Below are 25,271 nucleotides of genomic sequence, written 5' to 3' on the forward strand. Positions count from 1 at the left end.
GTGAAGGGTACTGCTTACTCCTTACTCTCCATGGCTTGTTCAGCCTCCTTTCTCACAGAACCCAAGGCCACCAGCCCAGGAATGGCATCACCCACCTTTCTCTAGTTAAGAAAATGCCTCCCAGATCTTCTCAATCGAGTTGTCTTCTTTCAGAGGACTCCAGCTTGTGTCATTGACATAAAAATAGCCAGGACAGTAGCAGAAAATAAGATGTATTAGTAGAATTAAGAAAATATTTTCAAATGTTTTTACTTTTTTTAAAAAGTGAAATCCTCTTTGTTTTGATTAAATTTTAAGAAAATCAGTCAGAACCAGTATTAAGTGTAGTGTTCTTTAAAATGAACTCAAACAAATCCAGGTTTTCTATTAAATTGTTTCTGTAAGGTTGGTTTCTCTGACCGTGATTGGCCAGCTTCACGTGAGGCGCTCCTTCGCCATCCGAGCCATCTTGCTTGGCCTCTGCTATTTACTTATGTGTTTCTAGGTTTGTAGGTTGTTTTAAACCCATTATCTGTTTTGAGGTCACTAACCCAACTGTAACCGTTTTCCCTAACAGGCTTTTAAGGGAAGAGATTCACACGGACACTGTTCTTTCTGTCGGTGGCTCTCTGTTCAAAGTGCACAGGGCAGTCCTGCTAGCCAGAGCTCCTGGCTTTTATTTCCACGTCAATGGACAGACGCCAAGTGGCTTAACAAATGAGCTTGTTCCTGTGGACAATGTTGACGCTTCAGAACTGAGAGCGTTTTTACAGTAAGCACCTCGTCTGCTTTCCTCTTACATTTGAATGTGATAAACAGTTGGCTTTTTAAAAATATTTGTGCATACTTTCCTTATGTAATCTAAGGAAAACCTATTCATTTAAACTGTTCTGTTAATATTAGTGGCTTAGTATTGGCAAAGATATACTCAAGACTGGTCCTCAGCCAGATGCTGTGTATGTTTCTGTGATCTCAGCAATAGGAGATATTACATTAGTGTTAGTTTTTATTTGCCCTCGTTAAAAGTGATGGAGAGATGGCTCAGTGGTTTAGAGCACTGACTGCTCTTGCAGAAGCCCTGTGTTCAATTCCAAGCTTGTGTACGGTGGCTCACAACCATCCTAACTCTGGTTCCAGGGGATCCAACACCTTCTTCTGACCTCCATAGGCACCAGGCACACACATGGGGTGCAGACACAAATGCACGCACAACATGCATGGACGTGAAATTATATATGTGATTATACATATATAAATGATAGGGAAGAGGCAAGTCATGGTGACACACACCTTTCGTCGCAGCACTTTGGAGGCAGAGACAGGTGGGTCTTGTGAGTTTGAGGCCACCCTGATCTACGTAGTGAATTCAAGGACAGCCGGGCTACAACAGTGGAAACCCGGTCTCAAAAGAAAGAAATGCAAGAAAAGATTGTGTTACATACCAAGATTGACTCAGAGGTGGTGTGCGGGGATGAAGAGAGCTCCGCCTCGCAGTTCCTCTCAGCTTCCGTTTCTCAGCATAAGGAAGTCAGGACAGCTTGCTCTGTACTTTGCTCCCTTTCATGGGGACCTGTGCTAGAGATTTAATAACCCTATGAATGCCAGTAGCCGTGGTGTGCTCATGATATCTGTGTTAGGGATTTAATAACCTTATGAATGCCAGTAGCCGTGGTGTGCCCATGATATCTGTGTTAGGGATTTAATAACTCTATGAATGCCAGTAGCCGTGGTGTGTCCTTGGGATCCGTGCTAGGGATTTAACTCTGTGAATGCCAGTAGCCATGGTGTGTCCTTGGGATCCACTCTAGAGATTTAATAACCCTATGAATGCCAGTAGTCATGTGTCTGTGTCATACAAGCTCTTGGAACTGGACTGTCAGATACATATCAGTACACACGTGATAGCTCAGCAGGGCTTTGCGGATAGAAAGTGCTTATATATTGGCCCCAAATTTTTTAGCAGATTACATTGAAATTTGTCATTAACATGCATCCTAAACTAAAGGGCATAGTAATAATAGAAAACATTGATTTAGATTTCCTTTTTTTTTTTTTGAAACAGGGTCTTCCAGGGCCTGTAGCCCTGACTGGCCTGGAGCTGGCTATGTAAACTAGACTGGACTTAAACTCACAGGCTGTCTGTCTCTGTCTCCTGCATGCTGAGTATTAAAGACATGTACTACCGTGCTTGGTCTGATTTAGACTATTTTTTTTTGTTGCTTTATTTTATTTTATTTTATTTTTGGTTTTTTTGAGACAGGGTTTCTCTGTAGCTTTGGAACCTGTCCTTGAACTCGCTCCAGTAGACGAGGCTGACCTCAGAACTCACAGAGATCCGCCTGCCTCTGCCTCCCGAGTGCTGGGATTAAAGGCGTGCGCCACCACCGCCCGGCTTAGACTTTTTTTAAAAATTGAAATTATGATAAAACAGAATTTTGAATTTTTGCTATATGAAGTTCACTTGTTTTTAGTGGCTATCCTTTCCCCTGCTCCGGGAAGCCCCTAAACTGCTTACTCTACAGTGTACATTGGCGTGCACTCAGGAGTATACAGGGTTTAAACTCTGACTCGGCGTCCTCTGAGAGCAGTGCTTAAGGCTCACACCAAGATCACAAAATAGCTTCGATTTCCCAAGAAGTTTTAACCTGTGTATGTTGTGAAAGAGAAAGAAAGGGGCCTTGGAGTTTTCAGTCCAACAGTGGCAGAGCCGGTGGTAGCTCAAGTGCCACAGTTAAGCTGCTGACACAGCACAGAGGTCTCCTGTCTTCTCTCTCTTTTATTAGCTGTGTTTTCTGCATTTCGGGTGGATGTTTAACCCAGGGCTTTGTTCATGTTAAGCATAAATTCTACCACCGAGGTACATGTTCCAGCTATGTTTATATTTTTATTAATTATTTATTGAGAGGCAATCTATCTGTGTTGCTCAGTCTGTCCTGAGCTCTGCTCAGGTGATCCTCTTGTCTGAGGTTACAGCGGATGCCTCTTAGCACTAACCATGGATCCTTTAAGAAAGTATTTCGGAGATCACATTGAGCTTGTAGTCTTGGTACTGTGGTGTCTGGAGTCTCTGCATTTCAGGAAAGACTGCCCCTTCCAGGGTCAGCTGACTCCTCCTCCGTGCAGCAGGTGATTTGCCTTGAGCACACCTTTGATTTGCAGACCAGCCAATCAGACCTTCTCTTCTCCACCTGGTTCTTACATTTTAGCATTCCCCTCTCCCCCACCATGTCCCAGGCCAGGGAGCAGATGGCAAGAGCACACACAGCCTTTCCTCACGTGCCTGCATTATCCAAAGCACCAGATCTTAGCCCTGCTCACGTGCCGCCTCACCCCACTCGCACAACAGAAGCCACAAGTGAGGCTTTTGTCTGTGCTTCCTTGTTCTCCTACCTCCTGACCAACTCTTGCTTTCCCATATGGTCCTATGTGGCATGTTAGTGCATGGATGCACTCACCTGTGCCTTGCCTGCAGGGGCCAGAGGAGGACATCAGTGTTTTCCTCTCGAACTCCACTTATTCACTTGAGACAAAGTTTCTTACCAAATTGGAAACTTGCTGTTTTGGCTAGGCTGGCCGGCCAGCAAACTCCCAGGATGCACCTGTTGCCACCCACTAACTTTGGTTATAGGCATTTGCAGCCATGATTGGCCTTTTATGTGTGGCCTGGGAATCTGAACTCTGGTCCTCATGCATGTGCAGCAAGTGCTCTTACCCACCAAGCCAGCTCCCTGGCCCCTCAGATCGATAACCATTAGCTCGTCCATCTTAGTTCTCATCATGCTTAGTGCTAAGTTTCTGCCTTAGCGATGTGGTTTCCTATGTGGTTTTGTCCTTTATTCTGTCTATATAGTATATAGTACTGATTTTCTTTTGTTTAACCACTCCTGAATTCCTGCAATACATTGTCATGGGCTATACTCTATAATCCTTTTATATGTTGCTGCTGTTTTGTTGAGAGTGTTTTCCTTTCCTTTCCCTTCTTCTTTTTTAAAGCAGGGTCTCTCTATGTAGCCCCAGCTGTCCTGAAACTTGCTCTATAGACATCACTGGTCCCGAACTCATTGAGATCCTCCTGCCTCTGCCTCCCAAGTGCTAGAATCAAAGGCATGCGCCACCATGCCCAGCTGCGTGTGTTTTTCTTATACTAAGAATGAACAGTGGCTTATCTATAACTTTGTCTGCTTTTATACCAGCAATACTGTCTGTACAGAATGAATTGGAACATGTTTCCCTTCTGGATTTTGGAAAAAAAATTGTGAAAGATTTCATGTTAATCTTTAAAAATTTGGTAAGGTCTAGCAATGAAGCCATCTAGTCCTGGTTTTCTGTTTGTTTGTAGGGCCTCACGCGTGTTAGACAAATGCTATGCTATCCTGGACATGGTGATACATGCCTGTAATGCCAGAACATGAGAGGTCAGACGTTCATAGGTCACCCTCTGCTACATAGCGAGTTCAAAACCAGCCTGGGGTACAAGAGACCGTGTCTCAAACAAAAAGACCAGTAAAAAGGAGTCACCTTTATTTTAATTAATATTTTATATTTTGTCTTTTAGGATTGTATATTCGTCAAACAAAAGCATAAAAAGTTATGAAGAGGAAATTCTCAAAAAAATGAAAGTGGGAAGTGTTGTGCCAGAAAAGAAGCCCGACGTTGGCTTTCAGGAGTGTGGAAATTTGTCTGATTCTTTTCTTGGGAAGTGCGAAACTCAAGAGGATTTTACTGGTGGAGGCGGCAGTTTTATTTCCAGTGGTGAGATACTTTGCTGGATTTTTATGAAACTTTATAACCATGAACTTAATTATATTCTGATGTAGTAGAGAAAAGCAGCTTGTCAAGCTGCTCCCGGTTCTGTTGTTGTTTACTGAGCGTGTAGAAAGGGTTACATACAATTCCACATTACCGCTTCTCATTCTAGTGGTCAACAACACATAAGTAAGTTGTATATATGGTCACTGTGCAAGGTACTACGGGGCGTATGGTGTTAGTGCATAGGTACTATAGCGCGTATGGTGTTAGCGCATATGGTGTTAGTGCGTAGGTACTACAGCGTGTGTGGTGTTGGCGCGTATGGTGTTGGCGCATAGGTACTATAGCGCGTATGGTGTTAGTGCGTAGGTACTACAGCATGTGTGGTATTGGCCCATAGGTACTACAGCGCGTGTGGTGTTGGCGCATAGGTATAACAGCGCGTGGTGTTGGCGCGTGCGTATGGTGTTGCATTTTGAAGACAGTGAGTGTTCTTGTGGAAATGGGTATCAGAATGCTTGCAGTTGGGAGTCAGTGAGAATTAGCTATTACTTGATGGAGAGAAGAGATTACTTAGACAGGCCAACTTTCCAAAGGGAAGCCTTAGTGCTCTGGATCATAGAGTAGACCTGCTGTTGTTCATGGAACACCTTAGTGCCAGGAATCTGCCATCAAGTCCATGCAATACTGTAAAGAGGCCTCACATTACCCTTCCTGTGCAGGGAACAACCAAACTGATTGAATCCTGGTTAAAATTCTTTCTTTTTACATTCACAATACCTAATTATGAATAAACGAACATTCTTGATTTTGAAGTAGGCCCATTCATATGTTTAGTCTCATTTAGTCTCTGTAAGCCCTAAGAAGTGGTTACAGATGGATGATTTTGTTGTTGATACCCAGAGATTATAAGGGACAAATGCCACACAGACAAGTCCGTGTCTGACAGCTGGTCGTCCTGTTGATAGAGCTGTGCAAGCCCACACCGGAGTTCTTGAAAAGGCTCATCTACCCCTCGACCCCTTTCTCCATTATGCCAGGGAAAACGTTAGGATCCCTTCTGCACGGAGTTATAGTCCTGTTAATTACTTGATGCTTTCCCCAAAGAAATGTGCACTGCCAGCTCTGTATCTTAACTCCTGAGATGTCGTTCTGGTCGCTGCTCACCACGTCTTTTAATTGTGTGCCTATTTTGTGTTCCTTCCCTGAGCCTCGTAGGCAGGGCCAGGTGAATGAGTGCGGGTTGTGTGACTGAGTTGTGTGACTTGGGCTCCTGCTTCCAGAGGAAGTTGGTGGTGGAGGTAACTTCTGTTTTGTTTTATTCTAGGGATCAGGGAGTTTACACTGTTGGGCAGGTAACACTGAGCAGTAACCCCAGCCTCCTTATGCTTTTGAGACAGTGTCTAAGTTACTTAAGCTGTCCTTGAACTCATCCCAAAGCCCATGCAGGCCTTATACTTGCCATCTTCCTGCCTTTAGCAGGGATACAGACCTGTGTGGGCCTATGCTGTCAGGCTCTGAAGTAGTACACTTTAGTTGAATCCCAAGGGGGGGAATTAACACAACAAAGCTACCTCAAGAGAGGAGTCCCTGCAGAGTAAACATGACTGGCTGTGCCTGGAAACAGGAAAAAGTGGGGCCTGTGCTTATTTGGTACCTGGGAATGGGAAGGCTTAGGGCACAGAAAGGGATGCAAGTAAAGATTATAGGAGGGTTGTTATTCACAGAGGATTGGTCCTAGGGCCTTCTCTCATCCAGGATACCAAAATCTGTTGATGCTTACATCCCTATATGAAAGGAATTGTTTTTAAATCACTTTCCTTCCTTCCTTCTTTCCTTCCTTCCTTCCTTCCTTCCTCCCTCACTCCCTCCCTCCTTCCCTCCTTCCTCTGTCCCTCCTCTCCTCCCCTCCCCTCCTCTCCCCTCCCCCCTCCTCTTCCCTCCTCTCTTTGTGGTGTTCTCTTTTCCTTTTGGTGGTGCTAGGGAATGAGTGCAGGACCTTGCTCCTGTAGGCTATTATTGCTGAAGACTGTTACTGAGCTGTACCCCCGAGAGCATTTTCATATCTCCAGCATTCAGATAATTTGATCTCTAGTCCTGCACTGCCCAGTGGTTGGAGGAGTTCAGTCTTTCTAGAGACTTCCATCTTGAGGTTATCTAGGGGCAGTGATCTAGATAGCCTAAAGTAGATAAGTCTAAAGTGCTGATTTATGGATAATAACAAAGACGCTTTTATCACTCAAAGAATTCTGAGAATCTTAGGAGCTCTCCCAGGAACTAGGGGGATTAGGACCAAGTATATATTTTATGCCCACTGCTGCAGTGTTTTCAAATTCAGTAGACTATTGGGATACACTGATGAAAGTTGTGATACTTAGTACTTAGGGTAACCATTGAAATTAACTTGATTTTCTATTTCTGTCAAGAAATCTTTTTCATATTTCCCATTAAATTATGTGGCTTACATTTTTGAAGGAATTGTAGAAATAGCATCTCCCCTTGCTTGCTTAGCTCTTCTGATGCGTGTGCAGTAGTGGATGCGTGTGCAGTACCGGGTGCGTGTGCAGTAGTGGGTGCGTGTGCAGTACCGGGTGCGTGTGCAGTAGTGGATGCGTGTGCAGTACCGGGTGCGTGTGCAGTAGTGGATGTGTGTGCAGTACCGGGTGCGTGTGCAGTAGTGGGTGCGTGTGCAGTAGTGGATGCGTGTGCAGTACCGGGTGCGTGTGCAGTAGTGGGTGCGTGTGCAGTACCGGGTGCGTGTGCAGTACCGGGTGCGTGTGCAGTAGTGGATGCGTGTGCAGTCTCGGATGCGTGTGCAGTACCGGGTGTGTGTGCAGTCTTGGATGCTTGTGCAGTAGTGGATGCGTGTGCAGTACCGGATGTGTGTGCAGTACCGGATGCGTGTGCAGTCTCGGATGCGTGTGCAGTACGGGATGGGTGTGCAGTACCGGGTGCGTGTGCAGTATTGGATGTGTGTGTAGCTTTAGATATGCATGTATTAGTTAATACACTATTCACTAAGTATTGACTGAGGATCTGCTTGTCAGGCACTGTTCTAGCTGAAATATATTTCCAGCTCTTTGTACCTTATGTTCTGGTTGGAGAACTTATTGTGGGCCAGGATTGACAGCAAACATGGTAAAGAAATGGAAACGATGGTGTATATGATAGAGAAAGGGTCTGGGAAGGATAATGGTGGCAATGTAATTTTTATATGATCATCAGGTTCAACTTCATTGAATAAGTGATGGTTGAAAATTTGTATAAGGTAGGGAGGCTAGTCATTGAGGTGTCTTGGCGAAAAGAAGCCTGAAGGTGACAATGTCCCAGGTTGGAGATAGGAGGAAAGTTCAATGTAGAAGTAAAGTCGCAGGCACTGCAGTCAGGAAGGCAGTGGGGAGTCAAGTGCTGTGGGAGCCGACTGCACAGGGCTGGAGACTGAGGTTTACTGTAGGATGTGGAGCCGACTGCACAGGGCTGGAGACTGAGGTTTACTATAGGATGTGGATGGAGCCGACTGCACAGGGCTGGAGACTGAGGTTTACTGTAGGATGTGGAGCCGACTGCACAGGGTTGGAGACTGAGGTTTACTGTAAGATGTGGAGCCGACTGCACAGGGCTGGAGACTGAGGTTTACTGTAGGATGTGGAGCCGACTGCACAGGGCTGGAGACTGAGGTTTTACTCTAGGAGAAATGAAATGAGCAATAGGAGTTTTTTAAATGTTGCTTTTTTATGTTATGTGTGTGAGGGCATTGGTTCCCCTGGAACTGGAGCCCCAAGTGGTTGTGAGCCACTGTGTTTGTGCTAGGATCTGAACCCGAGTCCTGGGAGAGCAGCATGTTCTCCACCACTGATCCCTCCAGCCCCATAGGATTATTGAACTGGTTTGATTGTGCTCTGGACGCTTTGCTAGAAATCGGTTGTGAGGATCCAGTTGGACCCGGGTGTATCAGTTGATGAGCCGCGGGCGGAGTGGCTGGGTCTGGGTCCTTCAGAGTGCACACATAGTTTTTCATTGTCGTTTCTACACTGAACTTGGTTAGTAGTAATCTGTTAAGGGACCAGTCCTCATCAGATATGCTTGTTAAGAGAAACCATTTAGATCAAGTAAATTTAGCTAAGTTTAGCTGAACAAAGAACATTTCATGAATTAGACAGCACTCAGAGCAAACTGGACAGTTTTAGAGATTGTTTTAGATAAAGAAGGAGGAGAGGCCTGGCAGGCTGGCTCGTGAAAGGAGCTCACACACAGTTGTTCCCTTCAGAAGTCAGCTTTTAGAAGGTGCTGAGACCATAGGAGTCATCATCCAGCCTGCAGTGAAAAAGCATTAAAACCAGAAGCAACACAGATAGAGTCGTAACATAAAGACTTCTCTCTGTCGTTTGGAGAGGATTCCTGAAAGGGATAACTTGGAGTCAAAGTAAAAGAGTCGCCCTGGTGAGCATGGGCAGAGCAGAGAGTCCAGAGAAATACCAAGAGCAGAGGGAAATATCAGACCTTTTACATGTTAGGGGCTGGTGGGCATGGGCAGAGCAGAGAGTCCAGAGAGATACCAAGAGCAGAGGAAAATATCAGACTTTTTACGTGTTAGGGGCTGGTGGGAAGCTTCATGCCTGTATGTTGGGGTGGGATAGCCTAATGTGAGAAAGCACGGAGGAGCTAGGCACCATGAACTCGGAGCGTTTGGCTACTGCGTTAGTAACTTTTCTGTTGCTGTGATAAGGTGTTCTGAGAAGAGCAGCTTGGAAGGAAAGGGTTTGTTTGGGATACAGCCCCTCAGTGTGAGCCATGGCAGCAGGGGCGTGGCGCCAGCCTGGGAGTCAGGAAACAGTGATTATGGTTTGTCTGCACACAGGAAGTGGGACCAGAGTATAAAACCTCAAAGCCTGCCTGTCCCCAGTCATGTCCTTCCTCCAGCAAGGCCTCGTTCCTAAAGGCTCCGTAACATTCTCAACAACACAGGAACTAGGGGCCAGGTGCTCACATACATGAGCCTGTGGGTAGAGCATTTCATATTCAAACCACGAGAGCCAGGTACTGATTAGGACACAGCACACCAGGGTGGGCAGCTTTATTTCTGACTTAGAAAGAACCACAGGGACAGACCCGTGACCTAACATGGAACATGGAGATAAAGAACCGCAGGGACAGACCCATACCCTAACATGGAACATGGAGATAAAATACAGAAGGAGCATGATCAAGTAGCTGAAGCATGATGAATAAAAACTCAGAGAGAGAAATTGGGGTTCGACCTGACTATCTGAAAACTAAAGCATCCAACCGCTGGCTCTCACCTCTACCTCAGTCTGAACTGGCGATCCTGCCTCCAGGAATCTCAGAATGAGACTGAGTGAGAGCTGTCTCCTCTTCTTTTATAATTCTCCCTAGGGCTGGGATTAAAAGCATGTACTACCTGGTTTCTGTGGCAAACTAGGGTAGCTACTGGGATTAAAGGTGTGTGTTACCACTCCCTGGTCTGTAAGGCTGACCAGTGGGGCTGTTTTACTCTGATCTTCAGGCAAGCTTTATTTATAAAATACCATTGAAATACCACTACACACAGCTACACCTTACCTCTGTAGACCTAGTCCGATCAGTCGACTGCCTGTGACCGGGTTAGGTTTGGCTGTGTTACCAAAAGCATATACTTCCGAGTTAGGCTTTACTTTACTGAGTGAGATGGCATTCATTGTATAGGATCTCAGAGTATGGAAATAATGTTGGGCCATGTTTGATTTAGTACAGTGTAACACACACATGCTGTGCTGTTTCAGATCTGTATCATATCTGTGAAATATGGTATGTCATTTATTCATTGAGTATTTTCTCTTTTATTATGTATATTTATATTTTTTTATGTCTTCATGCTATGTATGGTGCTGACTCCACAGTAAACTATTTATCTTCCTGTTGACTTCAGTTGAGTCTCTGCCCACCTACGTGACATGCCAGCCAGAGGCTCATGAGGTAGCTTGCACTAGTCATCTCTCTGTCATAGCAAAATGCCTGGGACAATTAATTTATTAAGGGAAATGATGGCAGAATGGTACTAGGGAAATGGTTCCATGGTTAAGAGCACCTCATGCAGAGGACCGAGTTTGTTTGTCAGCACACATTTTCTTAAAATAAATTTTATTTATTTTACATCTCAGCCAGAGTTTCCTCTCCCTCTTCTCCTTCCTGTCCCCTCTTTCCCTCCCACTCCCCAATCCACTCCTCCTCTATTTCTGTTTGGAAAAGGGCAGGTCTCCCGTGAGTATCAATACAACATGGCATATCAAGTTGTGGTAAATCTAACCACCTCCCCATGTGTTAAGCCTGGACAAGATGGCCCAGTATGCAGAGTAGGATCTCGAGGCCTGTAAAGGAGTCAGAGACAGCCCCTGTTCTCACTGTAAGGAGTCCCACAAGAGGACCAAGCTACACAACTATAACGTATGTTCGTTGTGTCTCTAGGTCAGTCCCATGCAGGCTCCCTGGTTGTTGGCTCAGTCTCTGTGAGCCCCTGTGAGCCCCTGTGAGCCGGAGAGTTTTCTCCTGTCCTTGACCTCTCTGGCTCCTGCGAGTCTTTCTCTTCTGCAGGGTTCCCTGGACTCCTCAGCCTGATGTTTGACTGTAGGTCTGCCTCTGTTCCCATCAGTTGCTGGATGACTGGGCACCAATCCAGTCACAGGAGATGCCAGATCAGACTACAGTGGTCTAAACTGGGCTCTTCCTTGTAGATCCCTGGGACATTCTCTTGCACCAGGTTCTTACCTGATCCCGCAGTGCCCCCTTCCCAGTAGTCACTTTTGGTACTCTCCCTCCATCTCCACCTCCACACCCGCAAACCTGGTCACTCTTGTTCCCATCCCAGCCTGCTCTCAGTCCACCTATGAATTCTCTTCTAGTTCCCCTTTCCAGGGAGATCTAGGCATCCCCCCATGAATCTCCTTTTTACCTAGCCTCCCTGTGGCTGTGGATTGTAGCATGGTTATCCTTTAACTTATAGCTGCTATTCACTTATGAGTCAGGAGATATATACCATGGATGTCTTTCCCAGTCTAGGTCACCTCTCTCGGGATGATTTTTATCTAGTGCTATCCATTTTCCTTCAAATTTCCTGGTGATCTTGTTTTTAACAACTGATTAATATTCCACTGTGTAAATGTACCACATTTTCTTTATCCATTCCTTGGTCGAGGGGCATCTAGGTTGTTTCCAGTTTCTGGCTGTTACAAATAAAGCTGCTATGAACATAGTTGAGCAAGTGTCCTTTTGGTATGATTGAGCGTCCTTTGAGTGTATGCCCAAGAGCATTATAGCTGGGACTTGTGGTAGGCTGATTACCGGTTTTCTGAGAAACTACCACACTGACTTCCAAAGTGGCTGTACAGGTTTGCATCCCCACCAGCATCCTCTCCAGCAGGAGATGTCACTTGTACTTTTGTTCTTAGCCATTCAAAGAGTAAGATGGAGTCTGAGTCATTTTGATTCACATTTCCCTTATGACTAAGGATGTTGAACATCTCCTCAAGTGTTTCTCTGCCATCTGTGATTCTTCTATTGAGAATTCTCTGTTTAGATCTGCATCCCATTTAATTGGATTATTTGCTTTGTTGATACCTAGTTTCTTGAGTTCTTATATAATTTGGAAATCAACCCTCTGTCTGATATGGGGTTGGTGAAGATCTTTTCCCATTCTGTGGGCTGCCGTTTTGTCTTGTTGATGGTGCCCTTTGCCTTACAGAGACTTTTCAATTTCACGAGTCCCATTTGTTAATTGTCACTCCCAGTGTCTGTTCAGGAAGTTGTCTCCTGTGTCAGTGCGTTTGAGATATTTTCCACTTCCTCTTCTATCAGGTTCGGTGTATCTAGATTTATACTGAGGTCTTTAATCCACTTCGACTTGAGTTTTGTGCAGGGTGATAGACATGGATCTATTTGCATTCTTCTACATGCCAGCATCTAGCAGACCAGCTATTTTTAATTGTACACTTTTGGGTTCTTGTCAAAAATCAAGTGTCCATAAGTGTGTGGATTTACATCTGGGTCTTTGATTCCATTTCATTGATCCACTTGTCTATTTTTATGTCAATACCATGTGGTTTTTATTACTGTAGCTCTGTAGTAGAGCTTGAAATCAGGGATGGTGATACCTCCAGAAGTTCTTTTATTGTACAGAATTGTTTAGTTATCCTGGATTTTTTTGTTTTCCTTATGAAGTTGAATATTATTCTTTCAAAGTCTGTAAAGAATTGAGTTGTGATTTTGATAGGGATTGCATTGAATCTGTAGATTGCTTTTGCTAAGATGGCCATTTTTACTATGTTAATTCTGCCAGTCCATGAGCCCTTCCATCTGGCCCAGGGCAAGACAATTTTAATACAGAATTCTACCAGAGTTTTAAAGAAGAACTAATGCTAGTACTTTTCAAATTATTCTGTAAAATAGAAACGGAATGAAAATTGCCAAATTCCTTCAGTGAGGCCATAGTCACCTGATACCCACACCACACAGACTCAACAAAGAAAGAGAATTACACAGACCAGCTTCACTCATGAACATTGATACAAAAATACTTAATAAAATGCTGGCAAACTAAACCCTAGAACACATCAGAACAATCATCCACCATGACCAAGTCGGCTTCATTCCAGAGATGCAGGGATGGTTCAACATAGAAAACTCTCAATGCAATCCACCATATAAAGAAACTGAATTCAATAGGTGAAACCAATCATCTCCTTAGATGCTGAAAAAGCCTTTGACAAAATCCAGCACCCCTTCATGATAAAAGTCTTGGAGAGATCAGAAATACAGGGACATACCTAAACATAATAAAAACAATATACAGCAAGCCAATCACCAACATCAAATTAAATGGAGAGAAACTCAAAGGAATTCCACTAAAATTAGGAACAAGATAAGATTGTCCACTGTCTACATACCTATTCAATATAGTACTTAAAGTTCTGGCTAGAACAATAAGGCAACTGAAGGAAATCAAGGGAACAGAAATTGGAAAGGAAGAAGTCAAAGCACCATTATTTGCAGGTGATATGATAATATATATATATATACATATACATATGTGTGTGTGTGTGACCCCCAAAACTCTACGAGGGAACTCCTACAGCTGAAATACCAGCACACAGATCTTGTGACTCACCAACAACTACCAATAACTCCAGATGTTGGTGAGCCAATGCCCGGCTTCTGTGAACACTGCACTGTACTGTATTGCACTACACACACACACACACACACACACACACACACACACACACACACTTGGGCTCATGGTTGTGGATTTCAGACCCTTACTGTGTACCTCTGGTAGACAGTGGGCTGAATGATAGAGCACACGGCTGGCAGAACAGACTGCTGACCTCATACCTGGGAAACAGAAGAGGAAAGGAAGGCCAGACTGAAAATCCGTTGACAGAGGGATGGCCTTGAATGCAAAAAGTCCTGGGTTTATGGCCAGTGCCACATAAACCAGGCATGGTGCAGTCCTGTAATCTCAGCAGACCGGAGGTAGAGGCAGGAGACTCATGAGCTGTGTGGTCGAGGACAGTGTGGCTGTGTGAGATTCTGTCTCAAGAAACAAAACAACAACAACATGGGTACGGGGAAGAGAAGCAAGGGTCTGACTCTTGATTTCAAGTGAATTTAGAGCCTCCCTCTTGTTCCCACCCCGACAGTGACTGCAGTATCCCCAGGAGAACCACCCTGTGTGCAGGCCTTTACAGAGGTCAGTCAGTCAGTGTCCAAGCTGTAGTTTAGGGGTAAGGAACGGAATATTAGAAAAGACCAATGCTGCAGAAATTTCTCTTGCTAATTCAGTTATTCATGAAGTAGGTTTGTTTGGGCATATAGTATTGATATATTTGAACCTAACTGTATTTTAAGGTATATTTATATTTAATACATATTTCAAAGTAGGAAATATAAATGATTTAAATTTCTACTTTATATTGAATTAAGGATGAAGAAAACTACTTGGAAACATTAGAAAATGAAATTTAGTGATGTTTATAATATTAAAGGAGCTACTTTTTGTCTTTTCTTTTAAAGATAACTATGACCTGGAGCCTGCGTCTGAATTAGGAGAAGATTTATTGAAACTGTATGTGAAGCAGTGTTGTCCGGACATTGGTATCTGTGTTGATGGACAGAGTTTCCGCGCTCACAGGTAAGGACGTTGGTTGGTTGAGCTGTGGTGTCGCAGCAGAGAAGAGCAGCGCTGTTCCTGTCTCAGTCCTGCAGACCACAGGGCTCCACAGTCGCCGCTCAGGTGGCGTCAGACTGGCCTTGTGCCTGCGGCTCACACTAGTGTCAGCCTCAGCAGATCTGCTCAGAGCCACATGAAGCTTAAGACTTAATCAGAAGAAAATGTTCTGCCTAAAATAGGTTTAAAATCCACTGTCACAGAAAATGTAGTTAAATGCAGGGTTTTTTTTATTTTATAGGTATTATAGTAATATAATTTCTACATGAATAGTATATGTTTTATTGAGTGCCTTGATCACGTTCCACTCTGATTTGGGGTTTCAGGCTGAACCGTCTCCAGGGGCCATCATCTCTGCCTTGGGAGTACCGCCATTGGTCTTGGGTTTTAGTCTTATCCATGTATGACAGGCACTTTATCCGCTAAGCAATCTCAGCCCAAGAAGCAGTGTTCAAGACTCAGGATCCCTTGGCAGCATGTTAGACTGCAGGACGATCTCCCAAACTCAGAGATCCCGTCGACTGGCCAGCTAACCGATAGCAGTGCCCTGACTCTTAGTTGCCATTGAATGAGACTGTTTATTCTCAGAATTTGATGTTTCCTCTCTGGAAACATGTACTTTGTAAATCATAGGTACATACATATAAATACTTTTCCTCATTTATATTAGCGTCGTTGTCATCATTGTTATTGTTGCCAAAGTTTAGCTATATAGCCCGGATGAACCTCAAACTCAAATTCTCTTACCTCAGTCTCCTGACTACTGGGGTAATAGACACTCATAACTACACTGAGCACTTTCTGAATTCTAATGAAACCTGGTTATTGTGCCAGAACACAGAACTTAATAGAGAATAGGTAACATGTTTTCCATAACCGTGCTGTGTGTGTATGTGTGTTTGTGTGTGTGCAACACTTGTACATGCAATTTTGTGTGTCTGTCGTCTGTCTTTTGTCAACACTTTTAAAACTTGACTTCATTTTGTACCCAGTTTTTTTCTTGAGGCCATATGGGCACCAGAGTTCTGCTTGTGGATTCCTAAAGCTGTTCCTGCCGCAGAGGGAAGCAGAACCCATGACTGTGACCGTTTGCAGCTTGTTGCTAGCGCTTGCATCTGGCCTCTGTGTGCACTGACTAAGAGGCCATTCAAGAGCTGGAGCTAGAACGTTAGGTTCGTGAGCCACCATGTGGGCACAGAGAACTGGACTCAGGTCCTCTGGGAGAGCAGCCAGTGCTCTTAACCCCTGAGATATGTCCATGGTTTGTACGTTATGACAGTTCTGGTTTTCATTTATGGTCTGTTTCGTCCACCTAACAGTAAGAAGGAAATTTGAATTAATAGAAAAGCAGTTTCCTAAGGATTTAAAATCTGACTTGTTCCTGCTTAGTTTTTTATATTATGATAGAAATTCTGAACCATGTTATCTTCCCAGCTAAAATTTGAACACTTAAAAAAAATTAAAAAAAATTTGAACACTTGTGTTTAGTTCATAGTAATAATCATATTCAAAGTACAAGTAGTAAGAACAGTAAGTGTGGAGTAAGAGGCCGTGCGGATTGAATCAGATCGTCACACAAAGCACACCTACGTGTGGCTGGCATATTATTACAAGGCTTTAAAGCAGATGTTAGCTGGTGTACACACTAACTATCTGGAAAAGTACGGTTCTGTCTGGTACACCTCCCCCACTGCCCGAGTAGGCAGACTACAGGTATGAGACAAGAAGAAGATGTGAGATGGTCATGTTGTAAGCCTAAGATATTTACTGTCTGGATTTTCACAGAATAAATTTGCTATCTTCTGTCATTATAGGAGTTATAATGAGTGATATAGTTATATATGTACTTAGTGAATTAATTAGAAGATTTCACAATTCTGTTCAAAAGGAAGTTATTAATATCTTAGTATTAATTACTTTGTTAATGGAACAGTGATAACTTAGATATATCTGTATTATAGAGCAAAGGGAAAGAGGTGAACCCTGGTCCCACTAGCCCTTGAGGAGGTTCTGAAGAGGACTCTCTAAAAGCAAAAAGAGGTGCTTGGTGCCTGAAGCAAACGAGGCACACAGAGTAGGGGATCTCTGCTGAGCTCTGCTCAGGTTCCCCAGGGGCCCTCTGGAAACCTTGCTGGCCACATTCAGCCGAATGCACACGCCCAGGGGATTGTTTTCCTATCGTGCTTTGCTTCTGTCTTAAGGTTGTACCTTCCACAATTCACCTGGTTTATTTCCAGTGTGTCCATCCATCCCATTTGGACTTGCCAATTTGATGACATAAATTAATGAAAACTGTATAATCCAACAATATGTAAAGATAAATAAAGTTTTATTCCAGTGATAATCTCATGTAGATGCTTTGAAAAGATGCTTAGGGAAGGGGTACTTAAAACATTGGTATTGGGTTTAGTTCAAACAGTATAAGGTGGGAAGAGAGGTTCTGAGACGAAGCCAAGCGTTGCACCCAGACAGCTCACCAGTTTAACCCCTTCATCATGTTAGAGAAATCGTGGTGTGCACATGTTTCTTTCATTCTTGCAAGAAAAGAGAGGCGTTGATTAGTGAGTCATCATTTTTAAAGAAAGTTTGCCTGATAGTGAAAGACGCGTGAGGTGCTGTGGGGACCCAGAGCCTGCGCCTGAGCTGCCTTCTCCTTGTGCACTCGTCAGGTTCAGTGTCTGTGGCGTGTGCAGCTTGTTCTGGAACCCTGATCATTTTGATTAATCAGAATTTGGCTTTATTGTATCGGCAGATAAGGACATTTGTTACACTTTACAATTCATCTGAAGAAGGCAGTCCCAAGAAAGCCGCCATCCAAAGATATTCTCTGAGATCTTTGTCAAGAAGCCTAGTGCATAATGGCAGCATCTTGGAAAGTGTTTGCCCTCTTCTGGGCTTACATTTAAATAAAGTGAAGTCTACTTTTTTCCACCACGCTCCCTTAAAGCAAGAGTGCTTAAAAGTCGTCTCCTCAAGAGCCTTTTTTGGAGTCTTACAGGCCATTGTTCTTCCTGAGATAGTGAGTCCAGTTCATCTGACATTAGGAAGTACTGAGTAGCGTTGTACTGAAGTGGCAGAAAGGGGAATTAGGGCATTTCATAGAGCTGGAAGCAGCATTGCCAGTTGAAATTAAATTTAGTCAAAAGAAGAAAATCATTTTTGACATGTTGGAAAATAAAAAGGATGCATCAGAGATTCTAATATGCCTGCCATCCGTGGCGTTGTTTCTTTAACCGGAGGCAGATGTCCTAATTAAAAAGGAATCTTCTGTAGGTTTCTATTTCAAGGTCAGAGTAATCACTTAAACCTTAGATGCTTTTAATGCTTTCTCTGGAAAGAGCTAGCACACTGAGAGAGTTCACCTCTTGTGGTGCAGACACAGATTAGATTAGATTGTAGGAGATGTGCACAGAAACTGAGAGAGACCTGGGCAGTAAGCCAGAGAACCCTGAGGGCCCTTGAGCTCTGGTGCTGATTTGACCTTGGTTGAAGGGACTGGGCTCTGTGCTCCTTAGGCTGCTGTCCCGTCTGGGGACGTTCCCATAAGGCTCTTGGGAAATGTCCAGCAGATTCACCCAGAGATTCAAAGGCACCTTAACCTCCGCTGTGCTGAGTCACTGGCGAGAATGACTTAAGTATGAGAAGGTGGCCTCAGGGTCAGTGTGGTTTAGAGTCCAGAGTGCTGGGCTGTGTCAGCGTCAAAGGGATGCCCTCTCTAGAACGTCCACATGTTAGTCGAGATACGCTATGTGCCTACGCATCTTTGTGATTGGGCTTAGCCAGTGGAGCTGTGTAGGTGGGCCATTAGAGTTCTACCATGTTATTTATGTGGAGTTTTCAGTGAATTGGGCATGGTGGTGCGTATCCAATTCCAGCACTCAAGTGATGAGGCAGGAGGGTCATCAAGTATACGCAGCCAATCCCAACCAGCCAGTTCTAGGTAAACCTGAGAAATTCAGTGAAACCTCTCTCTCAAATAATAAATAAATAAATCGCCCTGAAACAGTTGTTTGTCGAGCACTCACAGACTGATGTTCGTAAAGGAGAAGGGATGGAGCGCACGCATCTAAACTCAGTGGGTTATTGTAGTCAAAAAGCTGCCAAGGCAAAAATGACTTTGTTTGTTTGGGAGTTTTTTGTCTTATTTTGGTTTCGGTTTTTTGAGATAGGGTTTCTCTGCATAGTCCTGGCTATTTTAGAACTCACTCTATAGACCAGGCTGTCCTTGAACTCACATAGATCCACCTGCCTCTGCCTCTCTGAGTGCTGGATTCAAAGCATGCACCACCACTGCCCAGCACTGTTAACGTTGATGATTTCTGTGGACTGGGGTTGAAAGGGAACAAGAAAAGAACTGAAGACTTCATCTTACACAGTTCAGGGGAGAGGTGCTGCAAACATCTTATAGCTTAGAAATCTGGCCATTTGACTTTCCGTGCTTTAGGAAGGAATCATAAACTGTAATGCTCGTAATCTGTTCTTATAGACTCAGTCGTACCTTAGAGATTCTGCCTTTGTTATACTTTATGCTTTTCGTCTTGTTCTAGTTTGTGTGTGTGTGTTTCTTGTTTGGTTTGTTTTTTTTTTTTTTTTTTTTTGCTCTGCAGTCTTGCCTGGGATTCTCTCTGTGCACCAGACTGGCAGTCTTGCCCTCTCTTCCTGTCTTTGCCTTCCCAGTGCTCAGACTGCAAACATGTCCCCATGCCTGGCTTCTGTATTTGTAAAGTAGAATTCTTAGATCATTGATATGAACCTATGAGTCTTTTTTTTTTCCTTTCCCTGTGTGTGTGTGTTGCATTTTGTTACAAATATTCTTTCTGCAGGTACACTGACGTCAACGTTGAGTATCATCCTCTTGCTGCCCACCATATTCTTTTAAGTGCATTTATTATTAGTGTATATACACATACGTGCATGCCATGGTCTGTTGGTAGCGATCAGAGGACAGTCTGTGGGCGTAAACTCCCTCCTTTTGCCATGTTAGTCCCAGGGACTGAATTCAGGACATCTAGTTTGGCAGCAAGTGCTTTTACCCACTGAGCCATCTTGTAGGCCTTCCACCTTGTATTTTGAGACAAGGTCTCTGACAGATCTCACTGTGTAGCCCAGGCTGGCTTGGAACTCACTCTGTAGACCAGGCTGGCCTGGAATTCACAGAAACCCACCTCCCTTTCTCTTGAGTGCTGGAATTAAAGGTGTGAGCCAGTGGGCTCAATGACACACTGTATTTTTCTTTTTTTTTCTTTTTTAACTTAAAGATGTATTGCTGGGCAGTGGAAGTGCATGCCTTTAATCCCAGTACTCAGGAGGCAGAGGCGGGTAGATCTCTGTGAGTTTGAAGCCAGCCTGGTCTACAGAGTGAGTTCCTAGATAGCCAAAGCTACACAGAGAAACCCTGTCTTGAAAAACCAGAAAAAAAAAAAAAAAAAACGGAGTAATAAACAGTGTGGAGGCAACTTTAAAAAAAATGTATTTCCTAATTTTTTTTAAAGTTCTTCACCAATGTATTGTATGGAGTGTGTTTAACTGTCAAATATTAGGAAATTTTTCACTATATCTCTGTTACTGATTTCTTGTTCAACTCCATTGCAGTCCAAGAACATTCATTATTTCAGTTCAATTAAATGCAGAGACTCTTCTGCTAGCACAGAATGTGTCTGGGGAGTTCGCTCCTGTACTTGAGAGTTGTGTGTGCCTTTTGTGCTCTGAGAGAATCTGTGTCTTTGGGCAGGAGGGATGGCTCAGGAGTGGCTCACTGCCCTCGGTGGCTTAGTCCCAGGTGATCTGATGCCCCTTCTCAGGCACTGCGTTCACCTGTGCATAGACACACGCAGGCAAAGCACTCATACACGTAAAATAAAGATAAATGACATAAAACAATCTCTGCTTACTCCAAAGTTAAAAGATTTTCACCTGTTGTTTTCCTTTCTGTGGAGATGTTGTAATATTAACTTGTACCTTTAATGGAGGTTCTATTTTCCTTTGTTTTCTGTGAGTGGTGTGAGGCGTCGGGGTTCATTTCTTCAAACATTCAGTGCCCTTATTTATAAAGCTGTCTTTCCTAACACCACTGAGGAAGACACACACACTCTCTACACATACACACTATCACACACACACTCCATATACACACACACTCTACACACACGCACTCTATACACACACACACACTCTACACACGCACTCTATACACACACGCACTTTACACACACACTCTATACACACTCTACACACACTCTATACACACTATACACACACTTTATACACACACACTACATACACACACACTCTACACACACACTCTATACACACACTTTATACACACACACTACATACACACACTCTACACACACTCCACACACGCACTGTATATACACATACTACACATGCGCACACACACTACACACTCTATACACACTCCATACACACTTTGTACACACACACACACTTTTAACCTGTTGATCTAATTTAGCCTTACATCAACACCACAACATCTTGATGACTGCTGGTTTTTAGTAAGTGATGTCGTGTTGTTTGAAATTTTACTTACCATTTTTTCGTTTTCTTGGTGCTTGCTTGTTTGAGGTATGTTTCGTATGTGTGTGTGTGTGTGTTTTCACTGAAAACACTTGGCAAATCTAGAAATGAGATGAAAAGTCAAGTCAGTGGATGACTTTTGTTTTCTATTAGGTCTTTCTGAATTAGTCCATTATGTTCTATGTAAGTTTAGCATAGAAGTCTTGCATTTTATTTATTTATTTATTTGCTATATTTGTTCTTGTGTTTTTCTCTTTGCCATACTAATATAAGAGGAATCCCTCACCCCTTCACTATTATGTTGTTTTGTTTCTGGGTGATTTCTTGACATTTTACCAAAGATTTACACTGTGACCTGTGTCCTAGTTATGGTTTCTGTTGCTGTCATGAAACGCCATGACCAACGCAACTTGGGGAGGAAAGGGCTTACTTTTCTTATGTTTCCAAATCACTGTTCATCACTGAAGGAAGTTAGGACAGGAACTCAAGAAGGGCAGGAACCTGGTGGCAGGAGCTGATGTAGAGGCCATGGATGGGTACTAATTACTGGGTTGCTTCCCTAATGTGCAAAACATTCCCACACCAGTTTGGATTCAAAGGGTTATTTATTTGAGGGGGAAAAACTACACGGCAGCCAGGAAAGGAGTCTAGTTGCTAGAGTAAGAGAGAGAGAGGAGGGCTGCTGCTGCTTTTTAAAGAGAAAGAGACCACGCCCCACTGGGCTGGTATCTCAATGGCTATTGGCGAAAGGAGCAGAAGGAGCTCCCGCAGCACTTCCTGTGGCTTGTTCAGCCATCTTTATTATAGAACCCAGGACTACCCGCCCAGGCATGGTACCACTCTTTAGGCTGGGCCCTCCACCATCAATCACTCATTTAGAAAATGCCCCACAGGCCTGCCTGCAGCCCAGTCTTACAGAGGCATTCTCTCAGCTGAGGTTCTCTGTTGTCCAGTGAGTCTGGCTTGTCTTTCACTGGCATGAAACTAGCCAGCACAGGCCTGTGACTCCTGCATGGTGTAAGTTTAGCATAGACCGTTCTCTTGCTTTGGGATGGCAGGTAGACTTGATCACGTTGTCATAGTCAAGGGTGGGCTGACGTTACAAGGACAGGCTTGTTTCCTGATCTCTTTGTCCTAGAGTCTTAGAGTTTGACCTTGAGGATTCAAACTTGAATCCAGGGTTGTCTACCAAAACTCCTTTTTAATATGCCAGGTTGTCATAGTGCCTGTCAGTGAAGTCTGCCAGGATGCTGCCCTGCCTCTCCTCCTTCTAACTACTGCTCACTTGGGCGGTCTCCCTGGTGGGAAGTTCAAATGCTGAGTCTCCATCTCCTTGTCTGTCTTTTCTCTTATATATCTAACAGCCGTGGTCATAGAGATACCTTTAACTCATGCTTGTCTAGTACATGTACACAGGTGTGTGTGCAGCCATATGTGCGAGTCAGCCATTGCCGAATGCCCTTCCCTTTCCCTCTTCTCCACTCCAGCCCATCCCCCAACAGAGTGCAATCCTGTTCTGTACATCTTAGTCAGTGCACATTCTTAGACCTGTAGTAAAACCCAATGTAGATAAAAATCTGTGGATATTTAAAACTAAATAATTGATTAATATTTTTTGAGAAAACATCATGAAAATTCAAAAGGAAATCTCCCTTCTGTCACTTCCTCAGACTAGAATACAGCATGTACTGAACACAACTGTGATGATTCTAAGCCGGAGCTCAGAACCTCTGCTGCAAAGTCTTTCTTTAAAAAAAAAAAATCACAAACAGTGATTTTTACATCTTTCCCTTTTTTGTAAAATTTATTTTTGTTTTATGTGTGTGAGTGTTGGGCCTACATGTACCTGTGGGCACCATATGTGTGCCTGGTGCGCCCAGGCCATAAGAAGATGTCTGATGCCCTAGAACTGGAGCTGTGGACGGCTGTCAGCTGCCTGTCAGTTTGGGAACCCACCTTGGGTCCTCTACAAGAGCAGCTAGAGCTCTCAGCCCCTGAGCCATTTCTTCATCCCCTATCTCTTTGTTATTGATGTTCCCGAAAGTTAGGAAATACATCTTTGGTCTTCATTTCTCCATTTGTAAATGGCTTATTTTCTTAGTCCTGTAAATATAAAGAGCTTTTAAGACAACGTGTTTAAGTGATAATAAGGGCACTGTAACTGGTGTTTTACTCAACTTAATTTGTTTATTGGTTCCATATTTTGCGACAGGGTCTTATGAGGTAGTCCAAATTGATTTTGATCCTCCTGCCTCAGCTTTCCAAGTGCAGGATTATAGGTGTGTGCCGTTAAGCCTGGCTTTTGAGTTAATGTTTTAAACAAACATCGTGTTTAGATATTTAGATGTTTATAATTTGTGTTACAGGAATTATATCAGTGAATATAAACAGGACAAATAAGACTGTGTTCACATAGGCTGAAATGAGGAGTTTGATAGGAGCTCCACTTGGACAGTGTGTGAATGCTCACTTGGTTTCCTCCTTTTTCTTTAGGGCCATTTTAAGTGCCAGGTCCAGTTATTTTGCTGCCATGCTGAGTGGCTGCTGGGCTGAAAGCTCCCAAGAGTGTGTTACTCTTCAAGGGTAAGTAAGTAACATTTCTGAGGCCGCGGTACTGGACTCAGTCACCAAGGGCACACAAAGCATTCATGCTCCGTGTGTTCAGTGGAACTCAACACTGACTTTCTGAAACAGCAGTAGAGGGCGTTCAGTAATAGAGATTGGCCCTGTAACAGATACCAGAATCGAGTGCCTGAAATAACAGACCCGTGTCCTCACAGTTCAGAGTGTCAACAAAGCTGGCGTCCTCCACGCTTTCCTTAGGTGTGGACTACCACTTTCCGCATCTCACGCGGCCTTTGCTGTGTGTGTCTCTAAAAACGCTGACCCTGTCCTACCTCGGCTCCATCTCTGCCATATCTTCAGCTTGCCACGTGCTGAAGGTTGGGACGTCATCATTTGAATTTGGGGAGGACACAGTCGCTTTATAGTGGGGACATTCTGATTATGGGGTATTCTAATAGTACACTGGAAAGTTTATATCTGTGGCTAAGTGGGGTGAAAAGGTAGATTTATTGGTGACATTATCAGTGTTGAAAAGCAGCTTAGGGGACTGGAGAGACAGTGCAGTGGCTAGAGCCCTCCCTGCCCTACAAAGATCCTTGTCAGTTCCCAGCTCCCATGTTGGACAGTGCACAGATGTGTGCAACTCCAGCTCCAGGAATCTGATGTCCTTTTTTGGACTCCGTGGGCACCAGCACACAGAGACACATAAATAAAAATTTTTAAAAATCTTAAAAACAATACAAAATGACTTGAAAAATCTATATTCATACTGATGCTATCTCTTTCTTTGAAATGGATTTAAAACGTCCTCTGAGTGTTGGAAAGGTGGAGCCAGCAGGAGCCAGGTCTCTTCAGGGTGGTGGTTGTGAGGGCAGTTACTCTGTGTTAGTTTTGGAAATTGACCCAGGGCCTGCTTTATGTAGTTTAGGTATCTTTTCTTTAATTGTCAGTATATCCTAGTAAAACTGAATTCAGTGAGAATTCAGATTAAGGAATAATTCTAGTTTAATTTAGAATTCAACTTTTTAAAGCCTTTCTCTACATTTATGGTGTGTGTGCGTGTATGTATGTATGTGTCTGCATACACATACATGTACGTACCACAGCATATGTGTGGAGTTAAAGGACATCTTTTAGGAGGCTGCTCTTTGCTCCCATGGTGGGGTCAAGGACTCAAACTCAGATTGTCACCTTGCATGGCAAGGGTTTTACCTACTAATTC

At 43.7% G+C, this 25,271-nt stretch overlaps 1 protein-coding gene across 2 annotated transcripts in view; it reads left to right on the forward strand.

Moving 5' to 3' along the window:
* Btbd8 (BTB domain containing 8) overlaps positions 1–25,271 on the forward strand; it is a 60,554-nt gene that overhangs the window by 6,659 nt on the left and 28,624 nt on the right. Inside the window, exons 2-5 of one of the 2 annotated variants that reach the window (XM_041642054.1) lie at positions 557–751; positions 4,535–4,731; positions 14,794–14,911; positions 23,978–24,067. In XM_041642054.1, coding sequence (XP_041497988.1) covers positions 557–751; positions 4,535–4,731; positions 14,794–14,911; positions 23,978–24,067 — 600 coding nt within the window. The remainder of the gene's footprint in view (positions 1–556; positions 752–4,534; positions 4,732–14,793; positions 14,912–23,977; positions 24,068–25,271) is intronic. The other variant, XM_041642055.1, reaches the window with a different exon arrangement.

Source organism: Microtus oregoni, unplaced genomic scaffold (assembly GCF_018167655.1).
Source record: "Microtus oregoni isolate MIOR12 unplaced genomic scaffold, Mior012 000072F_ref0000427, whole genome shotgun sequence".
NCBI classification, from domain to species: Eukaryota; Metazoa; Chordata; class Mammalia; order Rodentia; family Cricetidae; genus Microtus; species Microtus oregoni.